This window comes from Manis pentadactyla, chromosome 12 (genome assembly GCF_030020395.1).
Source record: "Manis pentadactyla isolate mManPen7 chromosome 12, mManPen7.hap1, whole genome shotgun sequence".
Lineage (NCBI taxonomy): Eukaryota > Metazoa > Chordata > Mammalia > Pholidota > Manidae > Manis > Manis pentadactyla.
The window spans coordinates 53,084,582-53,109,372 of record NC_080030.1 but is presented as its reverse complement, the minus strand read 5'-3'; the positions used below and the strand labels follow the sequence as shown (position 1 = coordinate 53,109,372).

Below are 24,791 nucleotides of genomic sequence, written 5' to 3'. Positions count from 1 at the left end.
TTGAAAGGGAGAGAGGAAGAGAGAAGCAAAAGAATAAGTAGAACCTGGAAAAACTCTTATCTTCTAGCTTCTAAACTACATAGAGAAGTTTCAGTGATAGCTAATCATACTTTCAGACTAATTGTAGTCATAATTTGTAATTAACATCAAGCTATAAAAGTCCTACAGAAAAATCTTAGCTAAAAAGCCCATGGGAACAATAGGAAAAGTTCTGCCTTTTAATGTGGAAAAACATATATAACAATGAGCATATACTATGGAGGCCTTAAGAAAAGCCCTAGATCATTAAAATCTACAGAGTTATAATGTTCTAGAGTTGAAATAGTACGTATGCATTTCTGTAAGAAGTTACAGCAAATTCAGGCTATTGGCTCTATACACTTACCATATACTAGTAAGTTGGAAGGTAGCCAGAGATCATTATTTCATGCAACGATTCAGTGCGTCTGTCTTAAGTCATCTAACAATCCCCTAACTTACTTTTGAAATAATAATAGAAAGCTGACTCGAATAAGTGTTACAATATTGGAATAACTAACATGCTGTGGGAATTCAGAGGAAATTGAAGGAGGGAAGGAAACTGCAGAATATTACAACAAATTGGCTTTTATGTGGGCCTTCAAAGATGGGCAGATCTTGGAAACTATTTTTTCTTATACATAAATAACACATATTCATAGAAATATTACAAAATGTTGATCAGCAGGAAAAAGCATAGCTTCAGAAAAAACTCATCATCCCATCATTTAAAAATGCCATCGTTAACATGGACTTATTTCTATATACAGAGGCATGAAAACATAAAATAAACATACAGCAAAGAATGTATGTTTATTATACAAACAGAATGAAGAAAATTCTGGGGTAGCATCACAATTTAATTAGGTATCTTAATTTAATTAACTTAAGTTTCTCTTAATATGTGGTAAGCATGTTTACATCTTTCTGGTATTTACTTTCAGGTAATAATAACCTTTATAGGTGCATATTTTAACTTATTAACCAATTATTGTTTTATGGGGTTTTTAAATTTTTCCTATTGTTTGTTATTATAGACATTTAAGGTGTGTTTAAACATCTTCCGCCAACACATCCCTTCGAGTATTCATCAGTTTCCTCAGGACAAATTCCTACAAGTGGGATCTCTGAGGGTTGACATACACTGATGTGTAATTCTCTCTATAATCTGTTAATTTGCTCTGTTTTAGTATATAAGTCTCTTGACTATTTCTCTGTCCAGCTCTTCCACCATTTCTTTACTCCCCTTTCAAGCAAAAGACCATAATTTGTTATATTCAGTATCTCCAATTCTTCTCCTCCTTTTCTCTCTCATAACCATTCTAATCAGGCTTTTTCCCAGCCGCTCTACCAAGGCTGCTCTTGTCCAAATAACCAATGCCAATCCTCCCCCCATCTCATTAAGTCAAATCGTAAATCTCATTTAGCCTTTGAGCCTCTTACTTGGTGATACAGTAGATGTGAGACAGAGGATCATGCCCTCCTTCGAGAAACATTTTCTTCCCCTGGATTCCAGGACATTACACCCTCTTGGTTTCTTTCATGTCTTGCTGACCACTCTGTCTCCCCATCCTGTTGACACTCATTCTCTTGGTAATCTCATTAGACCTTGTAGCTTTAAGTGCCATCTCCCTGCCAATGAGTTCCAATTATTATCAACAGTCTAGTCTTTACTCCTAAACTCCAAATTCAAATATCCAAGCTCACACAAGTTGCAAATTTACCATGCCCAAAAATCAACACCTGACTTTACTCCTCTTGCTTAAAAAAGCAAAGCAAAACCAGCTGCCCCATCCAGTCTTTCCCTCTCCCTATAAAGGACAATAGTCATCCATCCTGTTACTCAAGCCTAAAACAGAATCCTTCTTGGTCTTTTTTCATCTTGTATCACCTTTGGATTTTCAAGAGATCTTGTTGGCTCTATCCCTAAAATATATCTAGAGTCTAGAATCTCACCACCTCCATTGCTACTACTCTGGTCCGTTATTTCTCCCCTGAATTATTAAAAGAGCCCCTGACTTGTCTTACAACTTTTGCCCTTAATCCTGATATCCTATTTCCAAATGCAGAGGCCTAAGTGATCCTTTTAAAAGGAAGTTAGATCTTATCTCTCCTCTGCTTAAATGGCTCCTCCATTTTACTTAAAAGTCAAAATTTTTACGATGCTCTATATGCCCTGCACTCTGTGCTGCCCTACCACCTCCCACATATCCTCTCTGACCTCTCCTACTTTTTTTTCTGGTTCTCTGCTCCAGCCATCCTGACCTACAAGCCATTCTGAGAACTTAACAGACATGCTACTGCCTCAGGACCTTTGCACTGGCTATTTCCTTGGTCTGCAATGTTCTTTCCTCCAATACCTTCATGGCTCAATCCCTTGCATCCTTCAGCTTTTTGTGCAAATATCACTTTCTTTATGAGGTCCTGACTTTCCCACTAAAAATGCCCCTTCCCTTCAGCATTTACTCTGTTCCTTCTCTGCTTTTTCTCTGCAGTATTTATCACCTCCTGATATATTATGTTTTATTTGTGTAATTTGTTTGGTACCCCAAAACATACACATAAAAGCAGGAATCTTTGTCTGATTCTTTCAATGCAGGAGGAGGGTCAACATTATAGGTGCATATTTTATGTTTTTGATCTAGACTCCCAATTTGTTTCTCAAGAAATGAAGGCATTTAACTAAGCCCATAAGGTGGGGAAGGAATTGAGTGCATAGCATTGGGAAAGCCACCAGCAGGCGAACAAGCAAAACAGTGCATCGGCCACCAGGCGCTTTGGTGCATCTGTGGGTGGATTCAGGGCTGACTTAAAGCAGGAACATGATCAGTGGAACAAGGCAACATTTTACCTTTTTGAAAAGTGCAAAATCAACTTACTCTATGATAGGAAATAAAAGGATGAAATGACAAAGAAGTTCCACATTAGGATACGGGATTGAAGCGTTGGAAAGCTTAGTGAAAACTTTTACGACAAAGAAGTTTGGCAAAGTGCCAGATTGTATTAGGGAGGGTAGCTGTTTTAAAAAGGTAAGGAAAACTATGGATTCTCCCATGAAAATTCTATTATCTAATATATCCCTGAAACCTATTCATAGACCACAATGGGCCAGTGGTTAGAAATCCTAATTAAGGAAAAAATTCCCAGGTAGGAAATATTATTTCAGCATCATGACAATCACTTGGAAATAATGCTTAAATAAGGAAATAGGTAGCTGCAATATCAAGTTATAACATACTGAGTAAATATCTGAGGCTGAACTTCACTCCACTGAAAGACAGAATCTAGCCCGTGTCTCAGGTGTTAAATTCTCAATAAATAGGTCGAATTAAACATCCCAAAGTTACCACAGTGAATTTTCAAACTGAAAGTTTCTTATTTGAAGCTTGATACCAACAGTTTTATAAAGTTCACAAGATAATCAGAAGGAAGACTACTTAGGTATTGGTGATTTGATTGTTTTTAAAAATTAAAACAGGTTAACATTCCTTCCAAACAATCTGAGCTATTGTCTGTCTGGCTTCTGTACAACTTTATCATTAGCGTCTTTCATCTAAATTATTCACTAAAAGGTTATTAATGAGTCTTGCTTCTCTACCAAATACCCCTTCCCTATGTGCCATGGAATCCAGAAATAATTAGAGGAAATTCAGCTTGGGTAGTTTTTCTTACTCAGCTGTATCTCTGGAGAGGGATGTGGGGAGGGAAAGGAGAGGGTCTTATTTATATCTAAATATAAATAGCTTTTGTTCACTGAGACCATTCATTCCACTGTAAGGCTAACGCAGAGAATTGCTCAGTCTGATCTATTCCATATCTGATATCTGATGCTAAGCCTTACAGTGATAAAGGCCACGAAAACAAATCCAGAGGCACTGAATTTAAATACAGTCAGTCCTGCGAGGTCTTTGCCTGGTTTCGTTCCCCTGCTGCCACTCATCAGAGAACGAGCTTACCAACAGCCATCAGCCGGGCATCTCCAAGCTGGACCCAGGCCAAGAACAGGAAGTATTGTTGAAGTCGGGGCAGCAAGGTGGAAAGGTGACCGGTGCATCAGTCGGATGACAACATGCGGGGACTGACGGGCAGCAGCTGGAGGAAGTTTGGACATGCTGGCAGGGGGACATACGAGTGGTTAACCAGCGAACCAAGCCTACCTCTTCTGGAAACCCAGCTGCAGGTCTGTACCTATGACTTATGCCTTTTCTTCCCCAAAGTATCTTTGTCAGTTTTAAAAACCAAGAATGCCTAAGTTATAGGATCTTAAAACTTAGTGGCAACATTTTGCATTCTGTCATGACAAAAACATGAACTCACTGACTGGCATGGTCTAAGGAAATAACTTGAAAGTTATATTCTCTTGATAATGACAAATCTAAGTGAAACTTGCCAAGATATATTCTGAGAACACCTGAGACATCAAATATAGCACCTAGCACCAGAAGCTAGGAGTTCACATGTTCTTATGCCTTGGTTTTTCAACTTAGTTCTTTGTTCAGTGAGCAGTGTCTACACATACAACCAGAAGAGATGCCCTTTGGCTCTCCGGCTGAATAATAACACAATTTCTAAGAGTTGAAAGCCAAGAATCTCACTTCAGAAAGGGTAGCAGAGGGTTAAGGAGGTTTCATTGCTCACTGAGATACAGCAGCTGTGTTGCTCCATCTGGGAAATCACCAAAGAAGCCTCAAGACCAGGCAGTGTTAAGGAAAATATTCATAAAAACCTATAAACTCAATTTTACGATCAAAAGGAAAGTGAGTGATACCACTTTTCCACAAGAAAGAGGGAAAACCTATTTTTTTGTCATCTGGAAAATAAACTGGTGAGAATGGTATTTAAGTACTCCCAAAACCACCTTTTACAGAAGGTTAAGTAAATACACATATAAAATGACATATCCTTCAGCAGTTACACTTTAACTGGTAGTGCTTTAAAACACTCTCTGAAAAAGCTTGAGTCAATATTAAAAGTTAAGAAATAACTGTTTAGAAACTTATTATCTATATAATTGATGGAAAACAAAACTGAGCTATGCAAAATGGTCCATGTTTATCAAGGTTAAAGAGTGATTAAGTACTAAAAGAAATAAAAGCTTTACCATTTCAAGTTTTTCTAATACCATATAGAGAAATCACTTCCACTGATTTCTAAAATATCATTGGTCCACAAACAACCATGTTTGCTCAGCAAAACCACTAATAATATTCACTTGGCTACTTTGGAAAACCAAAGGGCATATTGAACTTAAAGAGTATAACAGAGTATTTAAAATTTGATGCCCACAACTGTTTAGAAATGTATCATCTATGTAATTGACGGAAAACAAAGAAAACTAAGTTATGCAAAATAGTGCTTATTAAAGTTGAAGAATGATTGTTTTAAGTACTAAAAGAAATAATAGCTTTAATATTTTAAGTGATTCATCTAGAAGGAAGAAATAAACATAGTTAAATTTCTTTTTGACTCCAACTTGATTTCTTAGTAATTGTAGTAAATTTATTTATGAGTTCATCTATTCTTAGAGCTTTTATAATCAGTCCTGATGACAGATTTTGATATTTCTGATAAACTAGATTGCATGTGAGAAAACAGAAAGAATCCATAGTTTAAAAATATAACAACCACACACATAAAATATATTGTCACAAAAATTTTTTTCTGAAAAAACATATTAAAATATAAACTTAGTGATGCTAGATTTCTTATGTTCACTGTATTTTCCAGCTTTATCAATAAACTCCTAGACTTCTGCTTATCCTTAGCATTTTATTTTTATAGTAAATTTGACCATTGAGTCCCTGAGATAAAATATATAAATGTGTACTATACACATTGATTCATTAAATACTCATGCCAATTGCCTAAGAAAGATGTTATTGCTTCCATTTCAAGGAGAAGAAAACCTAGACCCAAAGGGAATAAGTGAATAGTCTGGGGTCACACAGGTATTAGAAGGTCATACTGGAATTCAAAGCCAGAGCTATCAAACCCTAAGATGATGCTCTGATACCCAAGAAAACCTTTCATTTTTATGCACTTTAAGCTAAAATATCTGAATTCCTATCTTACCAAGGACAAGATATCTGGAGTATAAACAGTAAATAAACCACCTAATTTTGAGCAAAAATAACACACATAGTTATAAATTCTTCAGGAAGTAAAAAGGATTATACAAACAACCCTGGATAAGTCAGTCTCTTAAGAGGTCATGATTAGCCAAACAGTTGTCCTTTCCACCAAAATCATGGAGAGACTCCCAGCTCTCAGTTTCATTGTAATTTTATTTTAAATAAGTAGATAAAGAGCTTAGTATTTTGTTTGTTTTAAACAATTGTAAGGTTTTCAATTTTTTTCCTCTGTAGTAGTGGATACAAACATTCATATTTGTTGATGTACGCTTTGTATAATAGAGAAGTTTTTTAATACTTCATTATTTCCTATTAGTTTATTTAAAACAATGTCTGTGCAACTGGCACAATATTTTTTTTGTGTGTGTTATTTTTCTACCTTGCTGTTGAAGCATCATTTCATGCCTATTATTTACTCCACTGGGAACTATCATTATCTTGTGAGCTAACACAATAAAATCAATACCCTTTAGGTTGCTCAAGAATTTATTTGCAGTTCTTTTTTTTATTAACTAGTGAACTTCCAAGAATGTTTTGTTTCAAGTTGACATTAAAGTTTGGGTTAGACTGGAAGCCCCACAGATTATGAATATCATAATAATAAAGCCCCAAATATGCTTGCATTTTAAGGATTTTAGTAGAAGAAAACAACCAAATAATTAGCATATATACCATCTAGAGTTCATCAATGACTTACACTGTCAAAGTACAGGTATTGTGGTGACCTCCTCACTTCTAGTTCAATGATACCTAGACCAGACCTTCGCATTTTGTTTTTTTTTTAGATTTTGTAGTACTTAATTTTTTTCCTCTTTAAACATATGTAAGTATTACGTTGCAGGAATTTGGCTGCAAATAGTTGCTGCAAGGTCACTTAGAGAAATTTTACTCTGCAGTTGGATACAATTATTTTTCTCTTAAAAAGTTCAAAAACTTCCATATTGATCCTACAAATATTGCAAAACCAAACAAGAAATTATAAATACCACAAGCATCAGCTATCAACTCAGATTTCAAATGCTATTTATATATGATATGAACATATAACAATGTCAGATTTCATTCCAAAATTAAATAACTTAAATAAATACTATTGTTCCTTTTGCAACATTAAAACATTATTAGTCTAATGCTAAATGAGTACATAAATAGTAAGAGTTCTCATGCACAGAATGAGTGGTAGCCTAGCAGCAAAAATTTATTCTCACATTTTTACTTTTGCAGAAATATTGTAGTGTTTTGTCAATGTATATTTTTGACATTCTGAGTGTATGCTTTACCACATAAATTCCCTTGATTTCAGGTAGGCCCAAGATCATTGGCATACACAAATGACCACAGTGATTTTTAGAGTGAGTCATGATAAAAGGAATAAAAGATAGAGACAGGCCTTAAAAAGGCAGAGGTCTTCTTTCTGCATCTCCTCACTCGATTTCATTTCCTAACTCCAGGGCACCCAGAAGATAAGCTCCACCAAGGAAGATGTGGAGCCCTTCCTGTGCATCCTTCTTCCAGCCACCGTCCTGCTCTTCTTGGCCTTCCTGCTGCTTTTCCTGTACCGCCACTGCAAGGCCCCACGGCCCCAGGCGCAGGTTTTCAGCGTAGACCTCGCAGAGCACCCAGCCCCCGGGGAGGTGACCGACTTGCGGCCAGGCTTCCCCTGGAGCAGGGAGCCCACCTTCACGTACTCCCCTCTGCCCCGGCAGGCGGCGCTCCTCCCCGCCTGTTTACCGCCCTCCTATGAGGAGGCCACCAGGCAGGCCCCTGGTGCCGGGGCTCCTGCCGCAGGCCCTCCGTGTGGAGAGGCTCCGCCTGGACTGAATGAGCGAATGTAAACACTGCTCTGGGAAACCATTTAAAACACAGCCCTCAACCCTTAACAGAGCCCACCTGCGAAGGGACAAGGTGAGCTAGACCTAAAAAGCTGCTATTCCCTGGCGGACTCCTGGAAGAATGGACCCTTTAAGCTGGGTAAAAGCTTGAGAAATGTCAACCTACCTAGTCCATTTGCAAGTTCCCCAGGTTGTTCTAAAGAGGACTGGGCTCCTCTAAAATGTAGAGCACCCCAGAGAGAAATAGGAAAATTCTATGTGAGCTGAGGAAAAAGAAAATTAGGCTAGCTAGCGGCCACAGGAACTAGCTCTGATGGAAAAAAAAATGCTGATAAGCCAAAAGGAACTGCTTTTGCCACACACAAAAAATAAAACTTTTCTTCCTAAACAGGTTTTTCAGGGTCTCATGGTTTTACTTCTATCTGAGTGCTTCCAGAAGCAGAGAGTTCTAGAAGGATGAAAAACATACTCTAGAGCAGCAGGGGTCAATTGCATTGTAAACAATGGTGATGTTTCACTATTAAGAAATAAACTAGAGACACTTGCAAACATTTTAGTTTAAAAATAATAAAGCTCTCCAAAATTATCTCCTCCATAACGTCACTCTTGCTTGTCTTCTGATTTGCTTCCCAGAAGGGGAGAAGGATGTGGCTTTGCTGCTGGGAATGTCTCGCAGGGATGCTGTCCACCAGTGCTGTAGCAGGACAGCGTTGCTGTTCTAACACGTTCTCTTAGGGGACGCTCTGTCGATGTGCAGCCTTCACCCAGCAGCAGTAACCGAGTAGAAATTAACCTCGAAACGGAAAGGTCAAAATTTGGGATCACATGGTCAAGAGAAACACAGATTAGCTCTAACAGAGACCTGTGAATCATATAGTGCAAACTCTTGCTTCCCAGATGTCAGAACTAGAGCTCAGAGAGGTTAAATACATTGTCTGATGTTAAATACCTCGTAAGGGGCAAAGCCGAGATCAGAAGGCTGCTTCTCTGTCCTGGGCTAGAGCGCCTTCCACTGCACCAGATTTCTTCCAAGAAAATTGCAAATGCGGAATTTCAGGCCATGCTCCTGACTGGGGGTTAGGGCTCTTGATAGGATGAGCGCAGCCGAGTTTGGAACAGATACAAATCTCCCTCTCTGAGTTTCAAATGGAGTGATAGAGGTGGGTCATGGCCCACCTTGGAGGCCTACCAAAATACCCACAGAGGGGTTGGGCAGGAGGGTGACATGTATGACTCTAAGACTTTTGTTAAATACTATTCTTTTCTGGGAAACTTTTTTTACTTCTTTTCCCACTACAAAATGCAAGCCTAGACAACCCTTTGATGGCTTAAAATGAACCAGAAGAAAGGTGGCTTTTTTAAACTTTTTTTGACATGCATGTTTTATGCTACATATACAATGCAGTTTCAGGAAAATAGCAAAGGAAGTCAAAACAGGATACATTTCTTCTCAAATGTAATCTGATGGAAAGAATAATAGCATCTTTGAGGACTGAAGCAAAATATAACCTGTTTGAGTGAAAATCAATAAAGTTTCAGGGAAATTGTATTGAGCAATTCCCTAATGGTCTTTAAGGGAAGTAAGTAAACAAATGGAAATGAGAAGCTCAACAGGCAGGCTTCCTCATATTTCTTTTTAAATCCTAATTAACTAGTTTTGTATAAAACTATGTTGATTCTTTCCCAGCTGCCATTCCTTTTTCTTCTTTGCTAACAGAACCCTGATTTAGTTCTGGGATCCTAGGCCACCTGTGTAAGGTGGACCAGATCCTTCCCAACACCAGGAGATGTGGCACAATAATCATGGTGTTCTCAATTCCCTCACCAGGGATTTGGTCTTTGGAACCTAAAGAGAGAGCCACACAGGAGGAGAGGCTTGTTCTAGAGAAAGTTGTCTCATATTTTTAAAAAGAAAATGGAAGGAAATACTCTGCCTCTTTGCTGGATACTATGTGTCTGCATGTGATGCCTGGGGCTGCAACAGCCATCTTGCAAACCATGAGGCAAGACATCAGCCATGACTTGTAGTGAGGACAGTAGAAAGATTGGCTGATGACATTGTAGAGCAGCTGAATTAGCCCTTTGACTGTCTATATTTTAATGAAAGAATGTCTTTCCTGCTGTTTTAAGCCAATTAAGCCAGGCGTATTACTTGTAGACAAAAGCATCCAAACCGTTACAATTTCTAAGGCTGTTAAGGAAATATGTTGTCATACTTACAAATGTTCTGATAAGACTTAAAAGAAGTAGTCAAAGCTAGGACTTATTTAAAATATTACCAGTGATCTGGGGAAGAAAACATTTTCTCTTATGAATCAAACTGAAGCAGTAAAGCGAATATTAACTGGAGGTCGCCAAACTACAAACTCACAACCTGTTACTGTATATCCAGTGAGACAAGAATGGTTTTAACGTTTCCAAATATTTGGAAAAACAAAAAAGCATCAAAAGACTATTTTATGACATGTGGAAATTACATGAATTCAAATTTTGGTAATAGAAATGAAGTTATTGGAACACTTGCCTACGACTGCTCTCTCAGAGTTGAGTAATTGCAACAGAGACTATATGACCTTCAAAGCCTAAAATACTTACAATCTGTAAGCCCTTTAAAGAAAAAGTTTGCTGCTGTCGAACTACTCGAGGATCATTTAGAAATACACCAGGACCCATGTAGACCAATTAACTAGAAATAGAGCCACTGACTGTAATATGGATGCCAGGTTGTCGTTACTCTAAGGAATGGGAGGAGGCCACAAAATGCCTGTGAGCTTCAGTGAAGCTGAGACAAAAATACATCTGTACATGTAGCTTTGAGCCATCATTCATCACAAACATTCTCTGTCAACTCTTTCCTAAAGCCAGCAGCCTAACACAGCTGCAGTCAATTCAATTCACAAAGCTGGGTTTGCAGGCAGAATATGAGGAGCAGTGTAAACAGTACCTCCTTGTTTAAATGTTGACACAACTGGCAAACACGGGTAGTACTGGTTGTTAGCACTCCAAGGAAGAGTGGAGTTGACGAAAATCCACAAATGAAAGAACCACATTGTTAACAGCTAAGACCCATTTGGGAAAGAAATAAGTGTAACCAGAAAAGATTAAGAATGGGAGGAATATAAGAGAAATAGTGACCTGGATGTGGACATTTTCACTAAAATCTACACCGTGCCAGAAAATATCATAAGGCACCACTTCATAAAAAGGTACACAAGTCCAGTTTTGTAGCCCAGTACATAAGGAGCTTGGAAGTCATCCCTACAGTTTAACAAGACATAGCTGAATGAACTGCAAAATCAACACCTCTTCTTAGATCCTTCAGAGAACTGAGGCCACAGGGCAAACCTCTGCCCCCAGAGGAGAGACAAGCAAACAGAATTGCAACTTACCGGATGTGGATAAAGTGAAGGTTCCTGTGGCCAGGATTCTCACCTGGCCCTGGTTGGCTAGCTCACTACACATGTGTGGACAATACGTTGTTGTTGACTCTATATAAAGAGCTCTGCCCAGTGCTTTGGGCAACACGGTGGAATGGCTGTAGCTGCAAGGCCGCAGGAGAACAGAGACGAGACGAGTGGTGGCAGCACCGAGGACAGAGACTGAGATGACAGCAGGGGCACAGAGGCCCAGAGACAGAGACCAGCTTGCTGCATGCAGACTTGCTTTGAGTAGACGGGATTCTTGTGATTGACGTGCCACCATGGGAATAAAGTTGGGTATAAACCCTTTTGCCCCAGGAACATTCCATTGTCATTCCTCAGTGTCTTGCCAATGGGTTTCAGCCCTGGGCAAGTTCACTATGAATTCAGTGAGACCAAGGAATGACAATGAAACATTCCTGGGGTGAAAGGGTTTATTACCCAGCTTGTTCTCCCAGGCGAGCACTAGAATTACATCTGCATCCAACAGTCTGCAGGTCTGTAATCCTCCTTCATCTCTGCTTCTGCCCAGAGCACTGGGCAGAGCTCTTTATATAGTGACTCCGTCAGTAATAGCTTATTGTCTACAGGCGTGGAAGCAGTAGCCTAGCAGCAGGCCAGTTACATCACGAGGTAGTTTCGGTTCAGGTAAGGATCCTGGCCATAGGAATTACAACCTTCATTTTATCCACACCCGGTCTCACTGAATCCATAGTGAACATGTCCGGGGCTGAAGCCCATGGGCAAGACACGGGAGTGGAATTCCACCGGCACAAACCCAGTCAGGAGCCAGGCAGGGCAGGAAAACCAGAACTGTAGTTGCTGGGCTGCTGGAGGCTCCAAGTGGAGCAACTTAAGAATTAAAAACACCAAAGGGGAGAGAGGGGCGGAAGATGGCGGCGTGAGTAGAGCAGCGGAAATCTCCTCCCAAAACAACATATATCTATGAAAATATAACAAAGACAACCCTTCCTAGAATAAAGACCAGAGGACACAGGACAATATCCAGACCACATCCGCACCTGAGAGAACCCAGCGCCTCGCGAAGGGGGTAAGATACAAGCCCCGGCCCCGCGGGAGCCGAGCGCCCCTCCCCCCAGCTCCCGGCGGGAGAAGAGCAGGCAGAGCGGGAGGGAGACAGCCCAGGACTGCCGAACACCCAGCCCCAGCCATCCGGCCAGAGTGCAGGGCGCTCGATACTGGGAAAACAGGGCAGCAAGAACAGTGAGCAGGCACTGGAGGCTGGGCGACAGAGGGCATAAGAAAAGCGCGAGACCATTTTTTTTTTTTTGCTTTTTTGCTGTTTTGTTTTGGCGAGCGCTTTTTGGAAGTCTTAAAGGGATAGGGACCCCAATACTAGGGAAACAGGGCAGCAAGAACAGTGAGCAGGCACTGGAGGCTGGGCGACAGAGGACATAAGAAAAGCGCGCAACCATTTTTTTTTTGCTTTTTTGCTGTTTTGTTTTGGCGAGCGCTTTTTGGAAGTGTTAAAGGGATAGGGACCCCAATACTAGGGAAACAGGGCAGCAAGAACAGTGAGCGGGCACTGGAGGCTGGGCGACAGAGGACATAAGAAAAGCGCACGACCATTTTTTTTTTTTTTTTGCTTTTTTGCTGTTTTGTTTTGGCAAGCGTTTTTTGGAAGTCTTAAAGGGATAGGGACCCCAATACTAGGGAAACAGGGCAGAAAGACCGGTGAGCAGAGGCCTGAGGCTGGCACCGGAGAATAAAGAAAAACGAACGACCACCCCCTTTTTTTTTTTTTTTTTTTATTAAAAACTTTTTTTTTTTTTTTAATTAAAAACTTTTTTTTTCTTATTTTTTTTTTTTTGTGGTCGTTGTTTTGTTTTGGCGGGTGCTTTTTGGAAGTCTTAAAGGGGCAGGGCGGGTCACTTAATCCAGAGGTAGGGAATCCGGGATCTCTGGGCACCCTAACCCCTGGGCTGCAGGGAGCAGGGAGGCCCCTTACGGAGATAAATAGCCTCCCAGCAGCTCCTGCTCCAACGCGACTCCACCATTTTGGAGTAGCTGCCCGAGCCAGGCCACGCCCACAGCAACAGCGGAGATTAACTCCATAGCAGCCGGGCAGGAAGCAGGAACCCTGTCTGCGCGCTGCGCAGCACAAGCCACTAGAGGCCGCTGTTCTCCCAGGAGAGGAGGGCCACAAACCAACAAGAAAGGAAGTCCTTCCAGCCGCCACTCGTCCCAGTTCTGCAGACTATTCCTATCACCATGAAAAGGCAAAGCTACAGGCAGACAAAGATCACAGAGACAACACCAGAGAAGGAGACAGACCTAACCAGTCTTCCGGACAAAGAATTCAAAATAAGAATCATAAACATGCTGACAGACATGCAGAGAAATACGCAAGAGAAATGGGATGAAGTCCGGAAGGAGATCACAGATGCCAGAAAGGAGATCGCAGAAATGAAACAAACTCTGGAAGGGTTTATAAGCAGAATGGATAGAATGCAAGAGGCCATTGATGGAATTGAAATCAGAGAACAGGAACGCATAGAAGCTGACATAGAGAGAGACAAAAGGATCTCCAGGAATGAAACAATGTTAAGAGAACTGTGTGACCAATCCAAAAGGAACAATATCCGTATTATAGGGGTCCCAGAAGAAGAAGAGAGAGGAAAAGAGATGGAAAGTATCTTAGAAGAAATAATTGCTGAAAACTTCCCCACACTGGGGGAGGAAGTAATCGAACAGACCACGGAAATACACAGAACCCCCAACAGAAAGGATCCAAGAAGGGCAACACCAAGACACATAATAATTAAAATGGCAAAGATCAAGGACAAGGAAAGAGTGTTAAAGGCAGCTAGAGAGAAAAAGGTCACCTATAAAGGGAAACCCATCAGGCTAACGTCAGATTTCTCAACAGAAACTTTACATGCCAGAAGAGAATGGCATGATATATTTAATACAATGAAACAGAAGGGCCTTGAACCAAGGATACTGTATCCAGCACGACTATCATTCAAATATGACGGTGGGATTAAACAATTCCCAGACAAACAAAAGCTGAGGGAATTTGCTTTCCACAAACCACCACTACAGAACATCTTACAGGGACTGCTCTAGATGGGAGCACTCCTAGAAAGAGCACAGCACAAAACACCCAACATATGAAGAATCGAGGAGGAGGAATAAGAAGGGAGAGAAGAAAAGAATCTCCAGACAGTGTATATAACAGCTCAATAAGCGAGCTAAGTTAGGCAGTAAGATACTAAAGAGGCTAACCTTGAACCTTTGGTAACCACGAATTTAAAGCCTGCAATGGCAATAAGTACATATCTTTCAATAGTCACCCTAAATGTTAATGGGTTGAATGCACCAATCAAAAGACACAGAGTAACAGAATGGATAAAAAAGCAAGACCCATCTATATGCTGCTTACAAGAAACTCACCTCAAACCCAAAGACATGTACAGACTAAAAGTCAAGGGATGGAAAAACATATTTCAAGCAAACAACAGTGAGAAGAAAGCAGGGGTTGCAGTACTAATATCAGACAAAATAGACTTCAAAACAAAGAAAGTAACAAGAGATAAAGAAGGACACTACATAATGATAAAGGGCTCAGTCAAACAAGAGGATATAACCATTCTAAATATATATGCACCCAACACAGGAGCACCAGCATATGTGAAACAAATACTAACAGAACTAAAGGGGGATATAGACTGCAATGCATTCATTCTAGGAGACTTCAACACACCACTCACCCCAAAGGATAGATCCACTGGGCAGAAAATAAGTAAGGACACGGAAGCACTGAACAACACAGTAGAGCAGATGGACCTAATAGACATCTATAGAACTCTACATCCAAAAGCAGCGGGATATACATTCTTCTCAAGTGCACATGGAACATTCTCCAGAATAGACCACATACTAGGCCACAAAAAGAGCCTCAGAAAATTCCAAAAGATTGAAATCCTACCAACCAACTTTTCAGACCACAAAGGCATAAAACTAGAAATAAACTGTACAAAGAAAGCAAAGAGGCTCACAAACACATGGAGGCTTAACAACACGCTCCTAAATAATCAATGGATCAATGACCAAATCAAAATGGAGATCCAGCAATATATGGAAACAAATGACAACAACAACACTAAGCCCCAACTTCTGTGGGACGCAGCAAAAGCAGTCTTAAGAGGAAAGTATATAGCAATCCAAGCATATTTAAAAAAGGAAGAGCAATCCCAAATGAATGGTCTAATGTCACAATTATCGAAATTGGAAAAAGAAGAACAGATGAGGCCTAAGGTCAGCAGAAGGAGGGACATAATAAAGATCAGAGAAGAAATAAATAAAATTGAGAAGAATAAAACAATAGCAAAAATCAATGAAACCAAGAGCTGGTTCTTCGAGAAAATAAACAAAATAGATAAGCCTCTAGCCAGACTTATTAAGAAGAAAAGAGAGTCAACACAAATCAACAGTATCAGAAACGAGAAAGGAAAAATCACGACGGACCCCACAGAAATGCAAAGAATTATTGGAGAATACTATGAAAACCTATATGCTAACAAGCTGGGAAACCTAGGAGAAATGGACAACTTCTTAGAAAAATATAACCTTCCAAGATTGACCCAGGAAGAAACAGAAAATCTAAACAGACCAATTACCAACAACGAAATTGAAGAGGTAATCAAAAAACTACCAAAGAACAAAACCCCCGGGCCAGATGGATTTACCTCAGAATTTTATCAGACATACAGGGAAGACATAATACCCATTCTCCTTAGAGTTTTCCAAAAAATAGAGGAGGAGGGGATACTCCCAAACTCATTCTATGAAGCTAACATCACCCTAATACCAAAACCAGGCAAAGACCCCACCAAAAAAGAAAACTACAGACCAATATCCCTGATGAACGTAGATGCAAAAATACTCAACAAAATATTAGCAAACCGAATTCAAAAATACATCAAAAGGATCATACACCATGACCAAGTGGGATTCATCCCAGGGATGCAAGGATGGTACAACATTCGAAAGTCCATCAACATCATCCACCACATCAACAAAAAGAAAGACAAAAACCACATGATCATCTCCATAGATGCTGAAAAAGCATTTGACAAAGTTCAACATCCATTCATGTTAAAAACTCTCAGCAAAATGGAATAGAGGCCAAGTACCTCAACATAATAAAGGCCATCTATGATAAACCCACAGCCAACATTATATTGAACAGCGAGAAGCTGAAAGCATTTCCTCTGAGATCAGGAACTAGACAGGGATGCCCACTCTCTCCACTGTTATTTAACATAGTACTGGAGGTCCTAGCCACGGCAATCAGACAAAATAAAGAAATACAAGGAATCCAGATTGGTAAAGAAGAAGTTAAACTGTCACTATTTGCAGATGACATGATACTGTACATAAAAAACCCTAAAGACTCCACCCCAAAACTACTAGAACTGATATCGGAATACAGCAAAGTTGCAGGATACAAAATCAACACACAGAAATCTGTGGCTTTCCTGTATACTAACAATGAACCAACAGAAAGAGAAATCAGGAAAACAACTCCATTCACAATTGCATCAAAAAAAATAAAATACCTAGGAATAAACCTAACCAAAGAAGTGAAAGACTTATACTCTGAAAACTACAAGTCACTCTTAAGAGAAATTAAAGGGGACACTAACAGATGGAAACTCATCCCATGCTCGTGGCTAGGAAGAATTAATATCGTCAAAATGGCCATCCTGCCCAAAGCAATATACAGATTTGATGCAATCCCTATGAAACTACCAGCAACATTCTTCAATGAACTGGAACAAATAATTCAAAAATTCATATGGAAACACCAAAGACCCCGAATAGCCAAAGCAATCCTGAGAAAGAAGAATAAAGTAGGGGGGATCTCACTCCCCAACTTCAAGCTCTACTATAAAGCCATAGTAATCAAGACAATTTGGTACTGGCACAAGAGCAGAGCCACAGACCAATGGAACAGACTAGAGAATCCAGACATTAACCCAGACATATATGGTCAATTAATATTTGATAAAGGAGCCATGGACATACAATGGCGAAATGACAGTCTCTTCAACAGGTGGTGCTGGCAAAACTGGACAGCTACATGTAGGAGAATGAAACTGGACCATTGTCTAACCCCATATACAAAAGTAAACTCAAAATGGATCAAAGACCTGAATGTAAGCCATGAAACCATTAAACTCTTGGAAGAAAACATAGGCAAAAACCTCTTAGACATAAACATGAGTGACCTCTTCTTGAACATATCTCCCCGGGCAAGGAAAACAACAGCAAAAATGAGTAAGTGGGACTATATTAAGCTGAAAAGCTTCTGTACAGCAAAAGACACCATCAATAGAACAAGAAGGATCCCTACAGTATGGGAGAATATATTTGAAAATGACACATCCGGTAAAGGCTTGACGTCCAGAATATATAAGGAGCTCACACGCCTCAACAAACAAAAAACAAATAACCCAATTAAAAAATGGGCAGAGGAACTGAACACACAGTTCTCCAAAAAAGAAATACAGATGGCCAACAGACACATGAAAAGATGCTCCACATCGCTAATTATCAGAGAAATGCAAATTAAAACTACAATGAGGTATCACCTCACATCAGTAAGGATGGCTGCCATCCAAAAGACAAACAACAACAAATGTTGGCGAGGCTGTGGAGAAAGGGGAACCCTCCTACACTGCTGGTGGGAATGTAAGTTAGTTCAACTATTGTGGAAAGCAGTATGGAGGTACATCAAAATGCTCAAAACAGACCTACCATTTGACCCAGGAATTGCACTCCTAGGAATTTACCCTAAGAACGCAGCAATCAAGTTTGAGAAAGACAGATGCACCCCTATGTTTATTGCAGCACTATTTACAATAGCCAAGAATTGGAAGCAACCTAAATGTCCATCAATAGATGAATGGATAAAGAAGATGTGGTACATATACACAATGGAATACTACTCGGCCATAAGAAAAGGGCAAATCCTACCATTTGCAGCAACATGGATGGAGCTGGAGGGTATTATGCTCAGTGAAACAAGCCAAGTGGAGAAAGAGAAATACCAAATGATTTCACTTATCTGTGGAATATAAGAACAAAGGAAAAACTGAAGGAACAAAACAGCAGCAGAATCACAGAACTCAAGAATGGACTAACAGGTACCAAAGGGAAAGGGACTGGGGAGGATGGGTGGGTAGGGAGGGATAAGGGGGGGAGAAGTAGGGGGGTATTAAGAGTAACATGCAAGGGGGGGTAGGAGAAAAGGGAGTGCTGTACAACACAGAGAAGGCAAGTAGTGATTCTACAACATTTTGCTATGCTGATGGACAATGACTGTAAAGGGGTTTATAGGGGAGACCTGGTATAGGGGAGAACCTAGTAAGCATAATATCCATCATGTAAGTGTAGATTAGTGATACCAAAAACAAAGAAAAAAAAAAAAAAAGGGCAGTTCCTGTGTGGTAACCTCCAACGAGTTCTACACAAGGGTATAAAGGGCATATAAAAGTGTAGGCAAAGGGTCTGTTTGTGTTTATACAGAGGATCAAAGCCTAATTGGGCTACCCCAAAAATGAACTAAGATACGATATGAAAAAGAACTTCCAACATCAGCACTCTCTGGAAGACTCATGCCAGAAGATGATCATCAAAAAACCCCAACAAAGATCCACGCACTGGTACAGCTGTAGATGTACTCATCCCACCCGTTCCTGGACTTGCCATGGGAATGAGGAAGGAGATATCTAAACTGGCCTGTGCATACAGTAAAACAACAAATTTGACTGGATCTATACTGTTGGAACTCAACCAAGAATTTGGAGAAGTGCAAATTGTAGCGCTCCAAAGTCTTACAACTACAGACTATTTACTGTTAAAAGAACATATGGCATGTGAACAGTCCCCAGGAATGGGTTGTTTTAATTTGTCTGATTTCTCTCAGACTGTTCAAGTTCAGTTGGACAATATCCAGCATGTCATAGATAAGTTTTCACAAATGCCTAAGGTGCCTAACTCGTTTTCTTGGTTTCACTGCAGATGGCTGGTAATTACAGATATGCTTTGGTTATGTAACTATACTCCTATTATGTTAATGTGTGTGCGCAATTTAAGTAGTAGCTTAAAACCTATTCATGCTGAAGTACTCTACAAGAAGATATGCCAAAGAAATAATCAATCTTCCCATGTTTTCTTCCGCCTGCTACTTCTATAGCCTTTCTTCTTCCTTCCTAATTACAACCCTTAAATAGAATTCGTGCCTCGTATCAAATTTATCGAGTATCATAATTCTTCCAAGTGGTAAAGATACCTCAAGACAAATGCTGGGCATAGAAGCCACAGGGCATAAATATGCAAAGAAGTAAAAAGCTAACCTTTTCAAACAATAAGGCTTCCCTCTCACTTACCAACTTCACATTTCCCTGTATGGCCCCGGAAGATGACTGGTTAGCCAGAGACGGGTAAGATTCCTCAAGGGAGGAACAACCTAAGACAGGCACAGTCGCAGGGGGGCCATCAGGTGAGAAATTGGGGATCAACAGAGGTGAGGCTTAGAACCTCACCCCCCCTGTTCTGAGAGAAATCTTCTGCATACGTGGATGTTGTATTGCCCTGGTCTAGCTTGGATTAACACATAGTCTACAGGCACACACCTGATCATCTACATTTGCTCTCTTACAACACTAAACTATGTTTTCTACCTTTATCTTGTATCTACCTACCACTTCAGCATTTTATTAAAAATAATAATAATAAAGAGAGAAATGTAGTATCCACACATAAATCAAGTATAAAAACCAAATGAGTATTCATATTTGAACTGACTGTTTAGAGTTCATAGTGCATGAGCAAAACCGAAAGTTTCTGTGATGACTGCCCTTGTACTGTTCACTATGTAACTTATTCATTATGTAAGAATTTGTTCTCCATGTAAGAACTTGTTTGTTATGCCTCAGAAGATTGGAGACTGACGAAAATTAGGCTTGGGGTGGATTAATGATTGTGCATTGAGCATTGACTCCCCTATACAGAATTTTATTGTCGTTAACAATCATTTGATCAATAAATATGAGAGATGCCCTCACAAAAAAAAAAAAAAAAAGGACAGACTTCCAATGGTAATATAAATAAGTAACCGGGATGTAATGTATAGCATAAGGAATATAGTCAAGATAATGTAACAGCTTGGTAGGGTGATAGCTGGAACCTCGAATTATGTATATAAATGTTCTACCACTGTGTTGTACACTTGAAACTAATGTAATGTAATACTGTGCGTCAACTACCCTTCAATAAAAAAAAATAATTATTTAAAAAAAAAAAAAAAAAAAAAAAACACCAAAGGGGTCCCACACTTGGTGAGTTTTGCCTCTAGGAGCCGTGCCAGGTTTTCACAGTGAAGAGCTGAGAAAAAGCCTGTGGATAAAGGGAAGGTTCCTGTGACCAGGATTCTCACTTGGCCCTGGTTGGCTAGCTCCCTACACATGTGTAGGCAAACGTTGTTTTTGACTCTATATAAAGAGCTCCTCCCAGTGCTCTGGGCGACACAGTGGCATGGCTGCAAGGCCGAAGGAGAGCAGAGCAGAGGCTGGAGTGGTGGCAGCACCAAGGACAGAGACTGAGACGGCTGCTGGGGCAGAGAGGCCCAGAGGCAGAGACTGGCTTGCTGCATGCAGACTTGCTCTGAGTGGATGGGATTCTAGTGATGGACCTGTCACCATGGGAATGAAGTTGGGTATAAACCCTTTCACCCCAAGAATGTTCCACTGTCATTCTTTGGTCTCATTGAATCCATAGTGAACTTGCCTGGGGCTGAAACCCATTGGCAAGACAAAGCCCCTAACACACTTCCAGCAGGGACAGAGAAAATGGAACCATTTTGAAATAAGCCAGAGCATTCTGTTCTTCTTAACAAGCTCTGCCCTCCAGAGAAACCACTTTACCTATGTGTATTCTGCTGGGTTTTAGCAGAGCCTAACTGACCTGGGGGGAGGGAAATTCCCGGCCCCAGCTGGCTCTAGCCTTACCCTGGGGAAGGGAAATGTCCACCATCAGCCCCTCTAGCCATCTTGTTTCATTTGAGAGGATGAAGAAAAAAAAAGGAAAAGCACTTGTGAAGTTCACAGCCTATGGCATAGATTCACTAAAAGACTGAGACCTAATCATAGGACTGGAGAACACTTCCTCTGCCTTGACAAGTCACCAACACATTAATAAAGGCCTATCTGCTGCAGTTCCTTTCACCCAGTGCATCAAGCCCACGCCCACCTTTCAACAAAAATTGCAAGGCATCCAAAAGGCAAAAAACACAGTTTGAAGACACAGAGCAAACATCACAACCAGGCTCAGATATACCAGAATCATCAGACCAGGAATGTGAAATAACTACGATTAAGGAGCAAAGGGCTCACGTGGAAAAAAATACACAACATGCAGGAACAGATGCGCAAGGTCAGCAGAATGATGAAAACTTCCAGAATGAAACAAAAAGAATTGCTAGAGATCAAAAATACTGTAACAGAAATGAAGAATGCCTTGGATGGGCTCATTAGCAGACTGTGCACAGTTAAGGCAAGAATCTCTAAGCGTAAGGGTAGGTTAACAGAAACTTCCAAACAGAAAAGCAAAGGGAAAAATTAAAAGCTGGAAAAATGGAACAGAACACCCACGAACTGTGGGACAACAACAAAGGTGTTACATACGTGTCATAGGAATGCCAGAAAGAGAAGAAAAAGGAACCGAAGAAATATCTGACACCATAATAACAGCAAATCTCCCCAAATTAATGTCAAACTACAGATTTAGGAAGTTCAGAGAACACCAAGCAGGAGTAATGCCAGAAAGACAAACCAACAACCCCTGGAACAAAGATAAGAATCACACCTGTCAAGAGGAATGTCAAGAGGAAAAAATCCACCAGCCTGAATTCTGTACACGGCAAAATGATTCTTCAAAATGGAAGGAGAAATAGAGACTTTCTCAAACCAACAGAAACTGGGGGAATTTGTCTCCAAAGACCTACTTTGCAAGAAATGTTTAACAAAAATGTTCTTCAAAGAGAAGAAAAATGATATAGGCTGGACTTAAAGAGAGGAAGAGGGTTAGAGAAAAAAATGAGTGAAGGTAAAATAAACATGTTTATTTTTCTTATTTGAATTGACCTAACAGATAACAGTTTGCTCAAAGTAATAATAGCAAAAGTGTATTCAATAATTATAGCTTATGTGTAAGTAAAATGAATGACAGCATAGATAAAAGAAACAGGAGGGAGAAATGAAGAATATTTTGTTACTATAAGGTACTTGCACTACCCATGAACCAGTACAGTGCTCTTGGAAAGCAGACTTAGATTAGTTGTAAATGTGTATTGTAAACTCTAGGGCAACCACTACAAGAACTTTTAAAAAAGTATAATTGATATGCTAAGAAATGAGAGGAAATGGAATCCAGTAAAGTGCTCAATTAAAACCACAAAAGGAAGGAAGAGAAAGGAAGACAAAAATAGGAACAAAGAATAGGGCAATGAATAGAAGAAAGTAACAAATATGGTAGATATTAATCCAATTATAACAATAATCACTTTAAACTTCAACAAAACCCAACTACGTCTTGTTTACAAGAAACTCACCATAAATATAGAACACATATAGATTAAAAGTAAAGGGATGGAGAAAGACATGCCATGTGAACACTAACTGAAAGATAGTAGAAGTAGTTATATTAATTTCAGACGAAGCAGGTTTCAGAGCAAGGGAAGTTATCAGAGATAAAAAGAAGTATTACATAATGTTACAGGGTCAGTTCTCCAAGAAGACAATAATAATCTTCAATGTCTATACACTTAACAACAGAATGTCACAATACTTGAGTAAGGACATAGTTGAATTCAACACCACCATCTAACTGGATATAATGGAATTCTGAAAATCATACGTAAGAGTTTAAGGGAACATTTTAGCTGCCCCAATTTTTAGAAAATGGCCTGTAATCTAAAAACATTTCCTTAGCTGCATCAAGGATTTAGTTTCTTTTAAGAGCTTTTTGAGAACATGCTAGACTACCTACTCATGGTGTCTTTGCTTGTCTACTTTTACTTAAAAACATAAACTTTTAAAATCTCCTTTTGATAAACACCACGGTCTCAGAAGTAATATCAAGCCTAATGTTGATTAAAATAGATGTTTTAATTTTTAAAACCATTCCCAGCTTTAGACCTTAGCTTTCTTATCCTCAACCCCACATTTAATAAATGTCTCCTTCATTTCTTGTGGTGTATGAGACAGGTGGCTCACAGGTGCTCCTCCAAACAGTCAATCACTATCTATGTGTCTGATTAATTCTGACTGGCATTCATTCAACATTTATCAAGCAATTACATGTCAGGCAGTGAGCAAAGGGCTAAGTATAAAAGGGGCTTCACAGGTTGTTTCATATCTAAATAGTGAATGAATATTAATAATTCTCACCAAAATGAAAGAAGCCAGGCAAAAGAAAAGATTACATTTCTTGTTAGAATACCAAGTTGCCACCCATTTTACAGTTATCACTTTTAAGATAGTGGTAACTATGAAAAGACAAAATATTTCATTGCATTGTGGGTGTAAGAGTGCCTTAGAGGGAACAGTGACCTGACTGTAAAATATGTGAAGACTAGGACCAAACTTTATTCATGGCTAAAATGTATCAACACTTCTCACAGCACTGTGCATAGAAGATACTCTTCCAGTTATTATCCCTGAAAAACAAATCACCCAAACTTAGTGGTATTTTTAAAAAAGTAACCATTTTACTATGATTACAGATTCTGTGGGTAGTTCAGGGATAGCTTGTATCTGCTCCATGAACTTTGGGGCCTCAATCTAAAAGAATCAAGGATATTTGGAGATGACTTGATGGTGGGGAGCTGGCATCATACAAACATTTGATCACTCACATGTGTGGTGGTTGATACCAGGACCTCAGGTACATGACACACCATGGAGCTGCTTGGGCTTCCCTTCAGCATGGCGGGCAGGTTCTAAGAGTAAGTGTCCCAATGAGAATGAGATGGAAATCTTTAATGATCCAGCCTTGGAAGTCATAGTGCTACTTCTACTCTAGTCACAAGCCTCCCTGTTTCAAGGAAAGGGAACAATAGGTCTCCAGTTCTTAATGGGAGGTGTGTCCAAGTCACATTATAAGAACACTGTGTTGGATGGACAATGATGTTGTAACTATCTTTGGGAAATAAAACATGCCACAAGTACACAGTTATAGACATGAGTGCTTCTCTCAAGCACTTGAGTTCTTTGAGAACACAGTGTGATTGCTGCTTCCCACCCTCTTTGGGTCAGTCAAGGCCCTGTGATTGCCTTTGGTGGATGAAATATGGATGGAAG

General features: G+C 39.8%; 1 protein-coding gene across 1 annotated transcript; it reads left to right on the top strand.

Moving 5' to 3' along the window:
- Window positions 1–4,025: 4,025 nt before the first annotated feature.
- On the top strand, window positions 4,026–7,984 carry SMIM28 (small integral membrane protein 28). The gene is made up of 2 exons (XM_036903645.2): window positions 4,026–4,198; window positions 7,601–7,984. The coding sequence occupies exons 1-2, from the start codon at window positions 4,088–4,090 to the stop codon at window positions 7,982–7,984; spliced, it is 495 nt and encodes a 164-aa protein (XP_036759540.1). The 5' UTR covers window positions 4,026–4,087.
- Window positions 7,985–24,791: the final 16,807 nt, after the last annotated feature.

Bases quoted from the DNA above. Each gene is read 5' to 3' on its own strand.
- SMIM28 (XM_036903645.2), top strand. From the start codon at position 4,088: ATGCGGGGACTGACGGGCAGCAGCTGGAGGAAGTTTGGACATGCTGGC. The intron at 4,199-7,600 runs GTCTGTACCTAT...TCCTAACTCCAG, and splicing joins TTCTGGAAACCCAGCTGCAG to GGCACCCAGAAGATAAGCTC.